General features: G+C 47.4%; 1 protein-coding gene and 1 long non-coding RNA gene across 2 annotated transcripts in view; both read left to right on the top strand.

The window, feature by feature from the left end:
* The first annotated feature begins 3942 nt into the window (after nt 1-3942).
* LOC148123783 (uncharacterized) lies at nt 3943-6865 on the top strand. Its single transcript, XM_087918797.1, has 3 exons — nt 3943-4340; nt 5384-5650; nt 6591-6865. The coding sequence occupies exons 1-3, from the start codon at nt 3980-3982 to the stop codon at nt 6755-6757; spliced, it is 795 nt and encodes a 264-aa protein (XP_087774923.1). The 5' UTR covers nt 3943-3979; the 3' UTR covers nt 6758-6865.
* Nucleotides 6866-12703: 5838 nt separating this feature from the next.
* Nucleotides 12704-14915, top strand: part of LOC148123782 (uncharacterized) — a 3338-nt gene continuing 1126 nt past the window's right edge. The window contains exon 1 of the long non-coding RNA XR_015740531.1: nt 12704-12864. This is a non-coding gene — a long non-coding RNA (uncharacterized LOC148123782). The remainder of the gene's footprint in view (nt 12865-14915) is intronic.

The following is a 14915-nucleotide window of genomic DNA, read 5'->3' as shown; positions in this document are numbered from 1 at the left end:
TGTGTATGGATGCCAGTGGGTTGCATCACCCCGGGGGTCCAAGCGATCGCAGTTTGTGACCTTCCCTCCCATGGGCTTCGCTTAACAACAGCTCCGTTCCACTTAAAGTCCGAAGGCCCAAACGTTGCTCAGCCGATCCAGCGCCGCTCACCCAATGGCACAATTTGCTTCATGCCCAGGACTAAACGGGAGAGCGATCCTAAAAATCTGAGGGGGGGGGCCGTTTTGACCACATGCTCCTTGCTCAGTGACCAAAGCTCTTGTCATATGTTGAGGACTGCTCATAAAACCGCCCCAGGCTCCTCAGTGTGTGTCCTCCAAGGTGGCAGGAGGTTGAGACGCCAACAGTCTCTTTATTCCCCAACCCCGCCAACCCAAGACACGTGTAGTACTACAAGTCCCATCATCATATTTACTGTACAGTGTATGTGTGTGCTGTGTGTGTGTGTTATTCAACATTACTCTCACTACGTCTCCCTGTATGCGTTCATTCTCCTAACAGGGAATTACCTTAACAGTAAAGACTGTGACGACGACACCATTACAGCCAACCTCTTTAACACATTCTTTGGCTCAGTATTTGTAAACAGCAATGGATCATGCCCAGAAAGAGAGAGAGAGAGAGAGACAAAACAAACGAACAGAAAGAGAAAGAGGGAGACAGATAGAGAACAACAAAGAGAGAGACAGGACAGGGAGACAAAAAGAGTATGAGACAAAAAAGAGAAAGGAGCAGATGAAAGAAATTACAAAGAGAGAAAGAAGGGGAACAGACAGAAAGAGAATGAAACAGGAAAAGAGAAAGAAAGAGGAAGAAAGAAACCCCAAATCCCAAATGCTTTAAGAGGGATGGACTCCAACTCCATCATCTTGTCCAACCTATTTAATGTAATACTGCAGATCTGAGTTGTGGTCAGAGGAGCTTCCACTTAACACAATGGATGCAAGGAGAACATTTGTGGTCTGGGTCCCGCCCACTCCGGGATAGGAAGGAAGGAAGGAAAAGGGAAGGAAAGAACGATAAATGGAAAATGGATGATAGAGATGAATGGATAGATTATAGAAATACAGAGAAATGAATGGATGGATGGAAGGAAGTTAAAGAAAGGGAAAGAGAATGAAGGGAAGAAAAAGGGATGATAGAGCTGGATAGATAATAGAAATATCGAGGGATGTGTTAGGAATATAGATGATAGAAATATCGAGGGATGTGTTAGGAATATAAGTCACCTAACAGATATTTGGGTTGGAAATATATAAACCAGGATAGACATTTTAATACTGTCTCCTTAAAAACATGCAAAACTATAATTGCTGTGTTTTCTGAAATGGCCATACGATGGATCCAGAAACCTGGGTTGTTTAGTTTTAGTCTCAAAAGAGAGTGTGTATGAGTGAGTCTCTGTTTCCTTCTGTTGGAGAGTTTTGCCATTCCTTCTAATTGAGTGGTATTCCTGGATTTCATGTAAGTCTGATACTGAACTGTTTTTGACACTGGACTTTGTTATTGGATTATCCCTGGACTGAAAACTGACTGATTTAACCATTAATGACTTTGGACGGCTTATTTTTGAACTTTGCTTAAACCTTTATGGAAAGTAAAAACCAATATTTACTGTACAGTGTATCTGTGTGCTGTGTGTGTATTAATCAAACAGTACTCTCAAATACGTCTCCCTGTATGCGCTCATTCTCCTAACGGGGAATTACCTCAACCCTGGTTATGGGCCCAGACCATACCAGGCTCAGATAACTGAGAGTTGGTGTGAATACACAGTACTGTATACAGACAGCTGTTTACTGATTAATTGTGGGTTACTATCCTAGTAAAGATGGCACAAGACACTTCAACAAGTCTATCACTGATAACCCGGTTGGATGGAACAAACTATGCTTCCTGGTCTATGAAGGGCAGTCTACTTCTGTGTAGAGAAGGTTTATGGAATGTAGTTCAACATCCCCTGCATGTAAATGCTTGGGATCCAGAAAATGAGGACCATGCCAAGAAGCTTGCTGACTTTGAACAGAACAACAAACGAGCTCTTTGTATAATTGGACTAACACTGAGTGACAAGCAGCTAGTCCATATTCATGGAGAAGAGTCTGCTGCTAGGTGTTGGGAGAATTTGAAGAGGATTTATGTTCGTGACAGTGTAGGTGCACACATACATCTTACACGTAAACTGTTTAGAGCACGTCTTCTGAAAGGTGGAGATATGTTAGCTCATTTAAACTTCATGAAAAGAACTTTTCAAGAGCTTCATGAAAAAGAACTGATATTTTCAGATCTGCATCAAGTTTACACCATTCTTTCCTCATCAGATCTAGACATCTATCTCTTCTCCAATCCTCCATCTTTCTCTTTTTTATTTTATCCCTCCATTCTCTCCCCTCCTCAGACATCTCTCCAATCCCTCCATCTTTCTCTTTTATTTATCCCTCCATTCTCTCCCCTCCTCTCTAGACATCTATCTCTCCTCCAATCCTCCATCTTTCTCTTTTATTTATCCTCTCCATTCTCTCTCCTCTAGCCATCTATCTCTCCTCCAATCCTCCATCTTTCTCTTTTATTTATCCCTCCATTCTCTCCCTCCTCTAGCCATCTATCTCTCCCTCCAATCCCTCCATCTTTCTCTTTTATTTATCCTCCATTCTCTCCCCCTCTAGCCATCTATCTCTCCTCCAATCCCTCCATCTTTCTCTTTTATTTATCCCTCCATTCTCTCCCCTCCTCTAGCCATCTATCTCTCCCCCAATCCCTCCATCTTTCTCTTTTATTTATCCCTCCATTCTTCCCCCTCTCTAGCCATCTATCTCTCCTCCAATCCCTCCATCTTTCTCTTTTATTTATCCTCCTCCATTCTCTCCCCTCTCTAGCCATCTATCTCTGTTCAATCCCTCCATCTTTCTCTTTTATTTATCCCTCCATTCTCTCCCCCTCTCTAGCCATCTATCTCTCCTCCAATCCCTCCATCTTTCTCTTTTATTTATCCCTCCATTCTCTCCCCCTCTCTAGCCATCTATCTCTCCACCAATCCCTCCATCTTTCTCTTTTATTTATCCCTCCATTCTCTCCCCCTCTCTAGCCATCTATCTCTCCACCAATCCCTCCATCTTTCTCTTTTATTTATCCCTCCATTCTCCATTCGGAGAATGAACGCATACAGGGGGACGTAGTGAGAGTAGTGTTGAATAACACACACACAGCACACACATACACTGTACAGTAAATGTAGGTTTTTACTTCCAATAAACGTTTAAGTACAATCCAAGATAAGCAGTCCAAGTCCTTAACAGGTAAAGCAATCAATGTTCAGTTCAGGGATAATCCAAATATCAAATCCAGTGTCAAAAACAGTTCAGTAACAGACTTACATCAAATCCAAGAATAGCAGTCAATACAGAAAAGGCAACACTCTCCAGAAAACAGCAGAACAGGGACAGATACTCACTGAAACTAAACAACCCAGGTTTCTGGCTCCATCTTATGGCCATTTGCGGAACCACACCCAATTACAGTTTTAGCATTTTCTTAAAGATACAGTATTAAAATTTCTATTCTAGTTTATATATTTCCAACCCAAATAACTGTTAGGTGACTTATATTCCTAACATTCTCCTCTTTTGGGTAGGATAATATATACAACCATACGTTCTAAGCATAATCCTACACAGCAAGCCCTATGCTTTATGGAGCCTTGGTTAGCCTTTGTAAATGATCTGCTATATAGTTTTCTGACATACAATATTCTAGCTCAATCATCTTACTTTGCACACATTGTCTCACATTTAAATATCTTAAGTCTCTGTGTTTTGTTCCTGTCTTAACAGCAATATTTGAAGCCATCTTTGTGTTGCTGATTTGTTATCTTCATAAACAACAATAGAATCTGTTACATCAATTCCCATGTCCAAAGAGAGGCCATGTCAATCAATTGTGGAACTGGAGGAGGCAGAGACTGAGACGAGCCATCCGAAGATGGAGAATCTTCTCCCCGAAAGTACGGGATGCCACTCTTCAGAAGATGCCTTCCTGCCTCCCATTCCTCGGGTTTCCCGTTCCACTGGAACATTGTCGCAAGAGACTTGGCCCTCACAACGACCATCATCCCCTGCCCCAGAGGAGGTTCTGGTTGCCCTGCCTCCGGCCCCGAGATCTCAGTTCCCAGAAGTGCCTCCTGTTTCATCCTTGATTCTACCACCTTCACCTCCCTCTGAGGGGCCCATCCAAGGCCCATCAGCTACCTCTCGACTCACTCCTTTGACCGAAGGTCCTTGTCTGGAACACATACGTCCCAAAGAGACTCTCCTGGAGGCTACCCACAAACCTCCGGCGGAAGGTAAGACCTCCCATTTTCTACCCCTGCATTCATAGGAAAGAAATTGGCCCCGATTTACAATGGTTCAACGTTCCGTGGGTGCTGCGATCCCCTTTTGCGACCTTCTGACAAGGCGGAAGCCACATTCGCTTAATGACTGGGTTACTGCCCAAACAACTGCCTCAGTTCACCTGACACAGAGCGGCAGGAAAGGTCGTAAAATGGGGCCAAGCTCACTTAACAACAGTCTCACATAGCCATGGAAATGTTGGTCGCGATTGTGGTCGTAAGTCAAGGACCAGCTGTAACACTGAGGACAAATGTTAGATCTGTGTACATCAAAGGTTTATAGGGAGTCCACAAAGTATGACCACCCACTTAAGGACCATTCAAAATGACAAACCTGTTGTCTGTGTGGTCACACGACCCCATTTTGGACAAAGTCAGCAGCTGTTCTGGTTTTATGGTTGTTTGCAGCTTTCCCTGGTCACTAAACCCAGATTGACAATGTTTTTGCTGAAAATGGACGTTTTCAGTCAAGCCGGCCTCATAGCAAAGAGTGGGTTCGCTTAACGAACTGCAGGGTTTGCTTAATTACGACAGCTGTGTCTTAAAGACTGCAGCAGTGAGTAAAACAGCTGATGCGCAGTGTGAATCAGCCGGGACGGAAATGTAGGACAGACTAGGGCAGGGGCAGATGGAATCGCTGGCACAACAGGTTCGCACGATAAAAGCTTGTCCATTTTCTTCTTTAAAAAGGAACTACCAAGGGGGAAACAAAAGCCACACTCCCTCCCTTAACCTTAGATTAAAAAGGGAATCGACCCCACACTCCCTGATATCATCACACTGATGATATCACCTAGTTGGGTCCTGTAACGTCTGCCAGAAAACCACCCAGCTTAAGGCACATCGTGGACACCAACATGTAAGATGATAGGACGGCCTGTCGATGAAGGACAACCAATGGTTGGGGGTTGTCTGTCAACGGCTCCCAAGAAATGCCGACCAATGGGAAAAGGAAAGGTCCAAAGTCCAGACCCTCAACTTCCTCTTTTTTCCAGCTCTCAAGAGTGCCAGGTCTTCAGCTCTCCACCAACTTCCTGGTGGCCAAGATGCCCGAGGGAGGAACCAGTTGCCTGGCCACCAAGATTCCCGCCTCAAATATCTGGGAGCGGTGCGCAAAAAACGAGCTTCTCGTGGTTCCTTCCGGCCGGAGTCAAGTTCGAGTGAGGAGAGGCCTCTGGAGACACTACATGAGGCGGGCATGATGCCGCTGGAAGAGAAGATGTCCTTGACAGGGAAGAGGGCCCACAACATCAACCACAAAGGTAGGAAGACGTCGGGAGGAGTTGGCCCAACGTGTCTTTCTCTCAGTGTGGGGGTTTCGCTGTGGCTGGTTTGAATGAAGCCCCGTGGTTGGGGAGTTGGCCGTGACATGTCATGTGAGATAGAGGAGGTGTTGGACTAGAAGACCTCCAGGGTCCTGTCCAGCCCTGGCGGGTTCTACCGAGACATCCAGTGGGATGGGTCAGCAGTTGGTCTAGAACAGGGGCCTTCAAACTCGACTGTCAGGATTCCGGTGATCGCCCTTCATTAAATCATAAGCCTCGAGCCGAGCTTCAAAAAAAAAAAAACTTCAAAAGATTTATTAGGAGCAACAAGCCAGCATGAATTGTTGACACTGACTGCTTGAAAACTTCAACTCCCAGAATGCCTCTTCCACTCATGTTAGCTCAGGAGTTCTGGGAGTTGAAGTCAACAAGTCTTAAACTTTCCAAGTTTGATGGCCCTTGGTGTAGATGAGCTCCCAAGGCTCCTTCCAGCTTTAGGATTCCGTGATCTGTGTTGGGACCTTCAGGGATGTCTAGGAGGATGGGCAAGGGGTTGGACTAGAAGATCTCTAGGGACCCTTCCAGCCCAAAGATTCTATGATCTTCGGTGGGTTCTTCAAAGACTTCCAACGGGATGGGTGGGAGGTTAGCCTAGAAGGTCCCTTCCAGCCTGTGATCTTTGGTGTGTCCTTCAATGATGTGTACAAGGATGGGTGTGAGGGGGGTGGTTTGGAAGATCTCCAAGGTCCCTCCTAGCCAGAGCATTCTACAACTTAAGAATTGTGGCACCAAAGAGAATAAGTTGGGGGGGAGAGGTCAAAGTTCACTACATCTTACTTAATGATGGCAATGGGGGTCACAATTGCTGTTGTAAGTTGAGGATCGAGCCTTGGGAAAGAAGTGAAGAGAGAAGACACTAAAATATCTTTTTGGGCAGGATCGTCCAATGATTCGGAAAGCAACGAAGGGTCACTCCCGGATTTGGAAGAGCCGAACATTCCAGTACCAGGGACAGCTCATGCGGCACAGGTGTGGCCCCTTCCCAGACCCCAAATGGCTGGACTTCATCTCCCAGAATTCCCTAGTCAGTCGCACTTGAGGTGACCTGGACTGAGAGAGAGAGGGGCTCAAAGTCACTCAGCTGGCTTTCCTCCCTAAGGCAGGACTAGAACTCACTGTTGCCTGGGGATTGGCCCAAAGTCACCCAGCCGGCTTTCATGCCTAAGGCAGGACTAGAACTCCCCATCTCCTATTGATTGGCCCAAAGTCACCCAGCTGGCTTTCCTGCCTCAGGCAGGACTAGAACCCCCAGTTTCCTATTGATTGGGTCCAAGTTGCCCACTCCACTTTCCTCCCTAAGGCTACAACTCCCCGCTGCCCACTTGAGTGCTATTGAAGGCTGTGCTCGCAAGGCGCCTGAAATTGCCTTCTTTCCATTGATCAATAGATTAAAAGTTGAATTGCTGGATCCTAGAAGGAGTGGGGGGCGATGGGCACAACAAGACTTGACACGGAGAGCGGCATGATTCAATTAACCACCATCTTGTTCAGGCACAGAAATTTCAGGCTCAATTGTGGTCGTAAACCGAGTGTCAGGATTCCGGCAATTACCCCATTTAATTTACCCCATTTAAACCCCAAGTCTTGAGCCTAAACTTCCAAAACTTCCAAAGGATTTATTGGGAGTTAACATGTGCTCCACTGCCTGGGTGCAACCGAATGTGAAGCACATCATTCCTTGTCAACCTTGACCCTGGTTTTCCCCACCCCCACCCCTGGGTGTATTGTAATTCATATTCTCCAATGGGACACATCCATAGCCCAGAGTCATCAGTCAGGCTCTCCAGTTTGAATTTTGCTTGGCAGAAACTTCAGTCACCTGGTTACTATCTCTGAAAAACTATTTATGGAATGCACTTTTGATTTCCAAGCAGCCGCACTGCTCTTTCAAACCCCCTTCCCCCCTCCCTTTCTGTTGGCAACTCTAAAAGGACCCTAGAAATATTTTAGGAGTTGACAGGCAAATGCTCGGACTGGTCCAAGCCAGTCGAATCCCACCACTGTATGCAGACCTGCTCCGGAGTTTTGTCAGCCCCAGTTTATTGTCGTTGAGGCGATCAGGTGACTTTGCCAAAGGGTCTCGCCGGATATGGACGGTATTGGCGGGACTTCGAATTCAACGGCCCCGGGGCCAAAACCACAATTGCAAAGAAAGGGGAGGTTGTGTATGTCTTGGGGTAGGATATACACAAGAGAAAAATAAAATTAAATAAAAGACCTCTTCAAAAAACCCTGTTCTCGGATGTTAATTGAGGCCGGCTAACTGCCTTTCCAGGAAGATAGAGAGAGACAGAGAGAGAGGGATCCGCTTAGTAGTAAGGGAGGAGTAAATGGATTTCTCTGTGTGTGTTTTTTGGCAGGCCCAGGGTACAGGTGAAGAGCCCAGGGTACAGTCTCTGGGTACAGGTGAAGAGTCCATCAGCAAGGCCAAGCAAAGCCGGAGCGAGAAGAAAGCTAGAAAGGTAATTTCCTCCCTCCCTCCCTCCCTCCCTCCCTCCCTCCCTTCCTTCCTTCCTTCCTTCCTTCTTCCTTCCCTCTGTTCCATCTATCCTTCCTTCCCTCACTCCCTCGCTTTCTTCTTTCCTTTTGTCTTTCTTTCCTTCCTTCCTCCCTACTTCCTTCTCTTCCATCTATCCTTCCCAACCATTTTCTCCTTCCATCCTTCCTTCCGCGTATCCTTCCCCTACTTTTTCTCCTTTCTTTCCTTTCTTCCTTCCATCTATCCTTTCCCATCCATCTCCTTCCTTCCCTCCCACTCTCCCCCTCCCTCCCTTCTCTTCCATCTATCCCTCCCTCTCCTTCCTTCCTTCTCTTCCATCTATCCTTCCTTTCCTCCCTTGCTTCCTTCCTTCTCTCTCTCTCTCTATCCTTCCTTCCCTTCCTCTCTCCCTTCTTGCTTTCTCCCTCCCTACTTCCTTCTCTTCCATCCATCCTTCCCCATCCATTTCCTCCCTCCCTCTCTTCCTCCCTTCCCTTCTCTTCCCTCTGTCTTCCCTCCCTCCTTCTTTCCATCTTTCCTTCCTCCCTCCCTCCCTGCTTCCTTCCCTTCCACCTATCCTTCTCCACTTTTTCCTTCCTTCCTTCCCCATCCCTCCTTTCTTCCACCCTCTCTTTCTCCCTTCCCTTCCACCTCTTTCCTTCCTTATCCATCCTCATCCATCTCTTTTCTCGCTCCCTCCTTCCCTCCCTCCAGCACTCTCCGATTTTTCCAGAAACAACAATCCTGCAAGGTAGGTTCAGCTGTCAGAGAGGGACTGGCCCCAAATCACCCAACAAGATTTGTTGCTTAATGTGGAACTAGAACTCGCCACCTCCTAGTGATGGGCTTGTATTCAGCCAGCTGGCCTTCATGCCTAAGGAGGTGATTGGCTCAAAGCCACCCAGCGGGCTTTCACGCCTAAGACTGAACTAGAACTCACCACCTTCATTAAGGGTGTGTTCTAGAGTTTGTTAGTTTCCTGATCTGCTCTACCTCTTGGGCTTGGTGAGGTGTAAGTCTTCTACTCATTGTAGTAGGCGTCTGCTAACATATTGCCAGGCGCCACAGAGCACCTTGGAACAACCCCAATTTTGGGGGGGTGTCAATATTTTCCCTGGCTTTGGACTGAGATACCCTCCCCATACTGGAGAAGCGAAGTTCTCTTGGGAAGTCAGAAGAAAGACTTCTGCATGGTTCATTCCAGAAACCTCTTGTGGTCTCTAGAACTTTCCACAATTCATGGTCCACCGTGTCTTGAAGAAGACCGTACCTCAAGATGGCCCTCTGTGGAAGCAAAGGGTTGGTCTGCAGGACCTCAACTGTAGCATCGGGCGGGAGAAAGTCCCTCTTTTTCTGGTTCTTCATCCAGCTCTTGTGTCAGGGTTCCAGCGATTGCCCTAATTAAATCATGAGCCTCAAGCCAAGCTTCAAAAGAATTCAGCAGATTTATTAGGAGCAGCACGCCGGCATTCTCCTAAATGAAGCCAACTCTGGCCTACGTAATTGACAGTCACCTGTGGCCCAGTTTCCCCCTCTCCCCCCAGGTGTGTCATAAATCAGATTCTCCAACGAAGGGTTTTCATGGGCAGAAGATCCGGTAGCCTAGGCTACACTCTTTGTAAGATAAGGGCGGTTCTGGCTTTAAACTGCCGTACTGCTCCTTCAGATTCCCCCACCTTGTTTATGGCAACTCGAAAACAGGCATAGGAATGTTTTATGAGTTGAAAGCTTGGCCTTTAGGACCTCAACTCTAGCATTGGGTGGGCCAAGGTCCTTCCTTCTCCTGGTTCTTCAACCAGTTCTTGGGTTGACCCCGTGGCTTCAAGCCCAGCCTAGTTTTTGGAGGGTTGTGTCAGGATTCCGGCGATTGCCCTAATTAAATCATGAGCCTCGAGCCGAGCTTCAAAAAATAATTCAAAACATTTATGAGGAGCAACATGCCGGCCTGAACCTAAATGAAGCCAACTCCTGGTTCCTCAACCTCCTGAGCTTTCTTCCGTGGCTTTTGAGGGTGGGTGCGAGTTCCTCTTTGTGGTGTGGTTGCGAGCCGGTCAACGTGGTGTCAACAGGTTGTGTGAGGTCTTCTACTTTGCCCCCAGGCCATGTCCAAACTGGGTCTGCGGCAGATCCATGGCGTGAACAGGGTAACCATCCGCAAATCCAATAATATCTTGTTTGTCATCACCAAGCCGGATGTCTTCAAAAGTCCGACTTCTGACAACTACATTGTCTTTGGGGAAGTCAAGGTGAGCTACGAGGGTGGACGAGGATCTGGGGTCTTGGGAGGGTGTGGGGGGGAGAAGTCCGTTGGTGAGTGAAGAGGGAGGAAGAGGAAGGAGGGAGGAAAGAAAGATAGGAAAAGGGTGGATGGACGGAAGGAAGTAAGGAGAAAGGAAAATAGGAAAGAAGGGAATCAGGAAGAGATAGGAAGAAAGGGAAAAGGATGGAAGGAAGGAAGTAGAAAGGAATGTAGGAACGAAAAGAAGAAGGAAGGAGAGGTAGGAGAAGGACAGAAGGAAGGAGAGAGGAGAGAAGGGAAGAAGGAAAAAGGGAAGGAGGAAGGAACAAAAGGAGATAGGGATCTTGAGGGGAGGAAAAGGGTGGAAGGAAGGAAGATAAAGGAAAGAAGGGAAAAAGGGATAAAGGGAGGAGAGATAGGAGAAAGAAGGAAGGAAGGAGAGCCCGGGGAGGGTGAAAATGGCCGTCACGTGACCGATTGCTCAATTTTTTTGAAGCCCCACCCCTGGATTTAGGGAAGTGGACTAATTCCTGGTTGAAGGACCTGGCTTCTTGGTAGAACATGGCCAAAGGTCTTGACTGATTGGAGAACGTCTCCTTGCGGGGTCTTCTCCTGGAAAACGGGCCAAAGCCAGGTCCTCTTTCTCCTCCAGAACGGAGGCAGATCTTCTCCTGGCAATGGGCTAGATCTGGCTTTGCCCAAGTCTCCTTTTCTCCCTCCCGAAGATCTGAAGGTCCTCCATTGCTTTCTTTTTTCAGATTGAAGACCTCTCCCAAGAGGCCCACAAAGCGACCGTGGAGCACTCGCCCCTGATCACTGAAGCGGCGTCGGCCCTCACCATCAAGGAGGAGAGTGAGGAAGAGGAGGAGGAGGAGGTAAAGGAGGTCAACCTTCTCCAGACGTGAGCGGGAGAGGGTAATAGAAAGGAGGACAGGCCAAGAATGAACGAGAACCTTCAGGCTGTCCTCCTTGGAGGTCCACCTAGGACAAGAGTAGCAACTCATGGCTCTAGAGCCGCATGTGGCTCTTTCATTCCTCTGCTGCTCCTTCCTGTCCCACAATTGATAGGGCTTTTGGTTAGGAAAGAGGATGCCGGGCTAGGAGGAGACTCTATGGTGAGGGAACTGGACTTCCGGTTGGCTCCAGGATTGAACGGGAGGGCTTCCAGTTAGGAACTTTGTGGCTATTTGAGTGTTTTAAGGTTGCCGACTCCTGACCTAGGAGGTCCAAGGGGAGTAGACTTCTTGGGAGGCAGGCCATTAACCCATGGAGCCCAATTCTTGCTCGGAATACCTTGCTTTGAACAAGAATGGTGACTCTTCTCTGGTCGTCTCCATCTTCAGGACCACAAGAGTTGTCCACATTGGTTGGCACCTCCAACCTCGATGCTGTGGACAGGTGTCTCTCAGATGTGTAGGGACTACACTCCCTAGAAGGACCTAATATTACTCGGGCTGAGAGGGACAGAGGAGGACATTTAGTCCAGGAGACACCATACCATCTATCTTCTGAGCTTCATATTGATGGACCACAAGTCCATCTCAATGAGAAAACCTCTTGGTAGCTTCTCCAGCCAACTCCATGTTCTTCCTGAAGATGGTAAGCTTGGACTTCAGGTTGCAGGGACACCATCAAGTGTTGGTAGAAGTTATCCTGTGGTGGGGTAAGTCTATTGTCTGGAACCTTACTCCATTGTTACTATAATGATTGTTATGGTTTGCTGCAAAGTCAGCCAGATGTTGAGGTGGGATTTGGGATTTGGAACCGCCTCTTGAAGTCCTGCCCAAGGACCTAACATGATGGTCTTTCTTTCTTTCTTTCTTTCTTTCTTTCTTTCTTTCTTTCTTTCTTTCTTTCTTTCTTTCTTTCTTTCTTTCTTTCCTTCCTTCCTTCCTTCCTTCCTTCCTTCCTTCCTTCCTTCCTTCCTTCCTTCCTTCCTTCTTTCTTTCTTTCCTTCTTTCCTTCTTTCTTTCTTTCTTTCTTTCTTTCTTCCTTCCTTTCTGCATGTCTTTTCTTTTTTGTCTTCTTTTATCTCTCTCTTTCTTTCCCCTTCTCCCTCCCTCCCTCCCTCCCTCCCTCCATCCCTACTTTCTTTTCCGACCCTTTTTCATGCTTTCCTCTTTTTTTCTTTCTTCTTTCTTTCTTTTTTGTTTCTTTGTTTTCTTTCTTTCTTCCTTCTGTTTACTTCTTTCTTTCTTCTTTCCTTCCTTCGCTTTCTTTCTTTCTCTCTTTCTTTCTTTTTCATTCATTCATTCATTCTTCTGTCCTCCTTGCATTTATGTATTTCCTCCCTCCCTTCCTCTTTGCCAGGTGGATGAAACGGGTCTGGAAGTGATAGATATCGAATTGGTCATGGCACAGGCCAACGTCTCCCGCCCCAAAGCCGTCCGAGCCCTTCGGCACAACAACAGCGACATTGTCAACGCCATCCTGGTCAGTGGTTTGAGGGCAGCCCTCTCTCTCCTCTGCTGCAGTGGAATGTAGTCTGGATTCCCGGAAGGAAAGGGAGGGGCTGCATTCCAGGAGACGGAGAGACGGGTTTGGAGAGTTTGGTTGAGAGGAAGAGAATTGACATGGCTGCTTCCCCGCGATTCCCACAGTATATCCCTAGGGAGGCAGTCCTCAACTTGCGATGGTTCAGTTAGTGTCTGTTCCTCAATTTACAACTGTTAGCAACTGTTCCAAGTTCAAACAGCGCAGAAGAAAGGGTCTTAAGACTGTTTTTCCCACTCACGACCCTCGCAGTGTCCCCACAGTCACGTGTATCAAAACTCAGATGCTGGCGCAAACCGATGCATATTTATGACGGTTGCAGCATCCCCGAAGAGGAAGGGGGTGTCACGTGATCCCCTTTTGCGACCTTCCCCAACCAGCGGGGAAGCCAGATTTGCTTAAGGACCATGGGACTGCCTTCACAATTGCCAGGATTCCCTTAATACAGATCTGCCAGGGAAGGTCGTAAAATGGGACAAAAACTCACTTAAGAAGCATCTTACTTAGCGACACAAATCTGCAGCTCCATTGTGGTCGTACATTGAGGACTGCCTATGGAATAGAATAGAAATGAATAGAATAGAATATAGAGTAGGGTAGAATGGAATAGATTACATTACTACATTATTACATTATAAACTGCTTGAAAAAATAAAGGGAACACAAAAATAAGACATCCTAGATCTGAATGAATGAAATATTCTTATTAAATACTTTGTTCATTACATAGTTGAATGTGCTGACAACAAAATCACATAAAAATTATCAATGGAAATCAAATTTAGCAACCCATGGAGGTCTGGATTTGGAGTTACACTCAAAATTAAAGTGGAAAAAAACACGACAGGCTGATCCAACTTTGATGTCATGTCCTTAAAACAAGTCAAAATGAGGCTCAGTAGCGTGTGTGGCCTCCACGTGCCTGTATGACCTCCCTACAACGCCTGGGTGTGCTCCTGATGAGGTGGCGGATGGTCTCCTGAGGGATCTCCTCCCACACCTGGACTAAAGCATCCCCCAACTCCTGGACAGTCTGTGGTGCAACGTGGCGTTGGTGGATGGAGCGAGACATGATGTCCCAGATGTGCTCAATTGGATTCAGGTCTGGGGAACGGGCGGGCCAGTCCATAGCATCAATGCCTTCGTCTTGCAGGAACTGCTGACACACTCCAGCCACATGAGGTCTAGCATTGTCTTGCATTAGGAGGAACCCAGGGCCAACCGCACCAGCATATGGTCTCACAAGGGGTCTGAGGATCTCATCTCAGTACCTAATGGTAGACAAGCTACCTCTGGCGAGCACATGGAGGGCTGTGCGGCCCCCTAAAGAAATGCCACCTCATACCATTACTGACCCACTGCCAAACCGGTCATGCTGGAGGATGTTGCAGGCAGCAGAACGTTCTCCACGGCGTCTCCAGACCCTGTCACGTCTTTCACATGTGCTCAGTGTGAACCTGCTCTCATCTGTGAAGAGCACAGGGCGCCAGTGGCAAATTTGACAATCTTGGCAAATGCCAAACGTCCAGCATGGTGTTGGGCTGTAAGCACAACCCCCACCTGTGGACCTCGGGCCCTCATACCACCCTCATGGAGTCTGTTTCTGACCGTTTGAGCAGCCACATGCACATTTGTGGCCCGCTGGAGGTCATTTTGAAGGGCTCTGGCAGTGCTCCTCCTGTCCCTCCTTGCATAAAGGCGGAGGTAGCGGTCCTGATGCTGGGTTGTTGCTCTCCTACGGCCTCCTCCACATCTCCTGATGTACTGGCCTGTCTCCTGGTAGCTCGCATTGATGGCCATCCTGGATGAGCTACACTATTGAGCCACTTGTGTGGGTTGTAGACTCCGTCTCATGCTACCACTAGAGTGAAAGCACTGCCAGCATTCAAGAGTGACCAAACCATCAGCCAGAAAGCATAGGGACTGAGAAGTGGTCTGTGGTCACCACCTGCAGAACCACTCCTTTAGTGGGGATGTCTTGCTACCTGCCT

Source organism: Pseudonaja textilis, unplaced genomic scaffold (genome assembly GCF_049901715.1).
Source record: "Pseudonaja textilis isolate UNSWEBS1 unplaced genomic scaffold, rPseTex1.2 PTEXCTG52, whole genome shotgun sequence".
NCBI lineage: Eukaryota > Metazoa > Chordata > Lepidosauria > Squamata > Elapidae > Pseudonaja > Pseudonaja textilis.
The sequence above is the reverse complement of the archived record's forward strand: the minus strand, read 5'-3'. Positions and strand labels throughout refer to the sequence as shown.

Bases quoted from the DNA above. Each gene is read 5' to 3' on its own strand.
- LOC148123783 (XM_087918797.1), top strand. From the start codon at position 3,980: ATGGAGAATCTTCTCCCCGAAAGTACGGGATGCCACTCTTCAGAAGAT. The intron at 4,341-5,383 runs GTAAGACCTCCC...TCTTTTTTCCAG, and splicing joins CCACAAACCTCCGGCGGAAG to CTCTCAAGAGTGCCAGGTCT. The intron at 5,651-6,590 runs GTAGGAAGACGT...CTTTTTGGGCAG, and splicing joins CCACAACATCAACCACAAAG to GATCGTCCAATGATTCGGAA.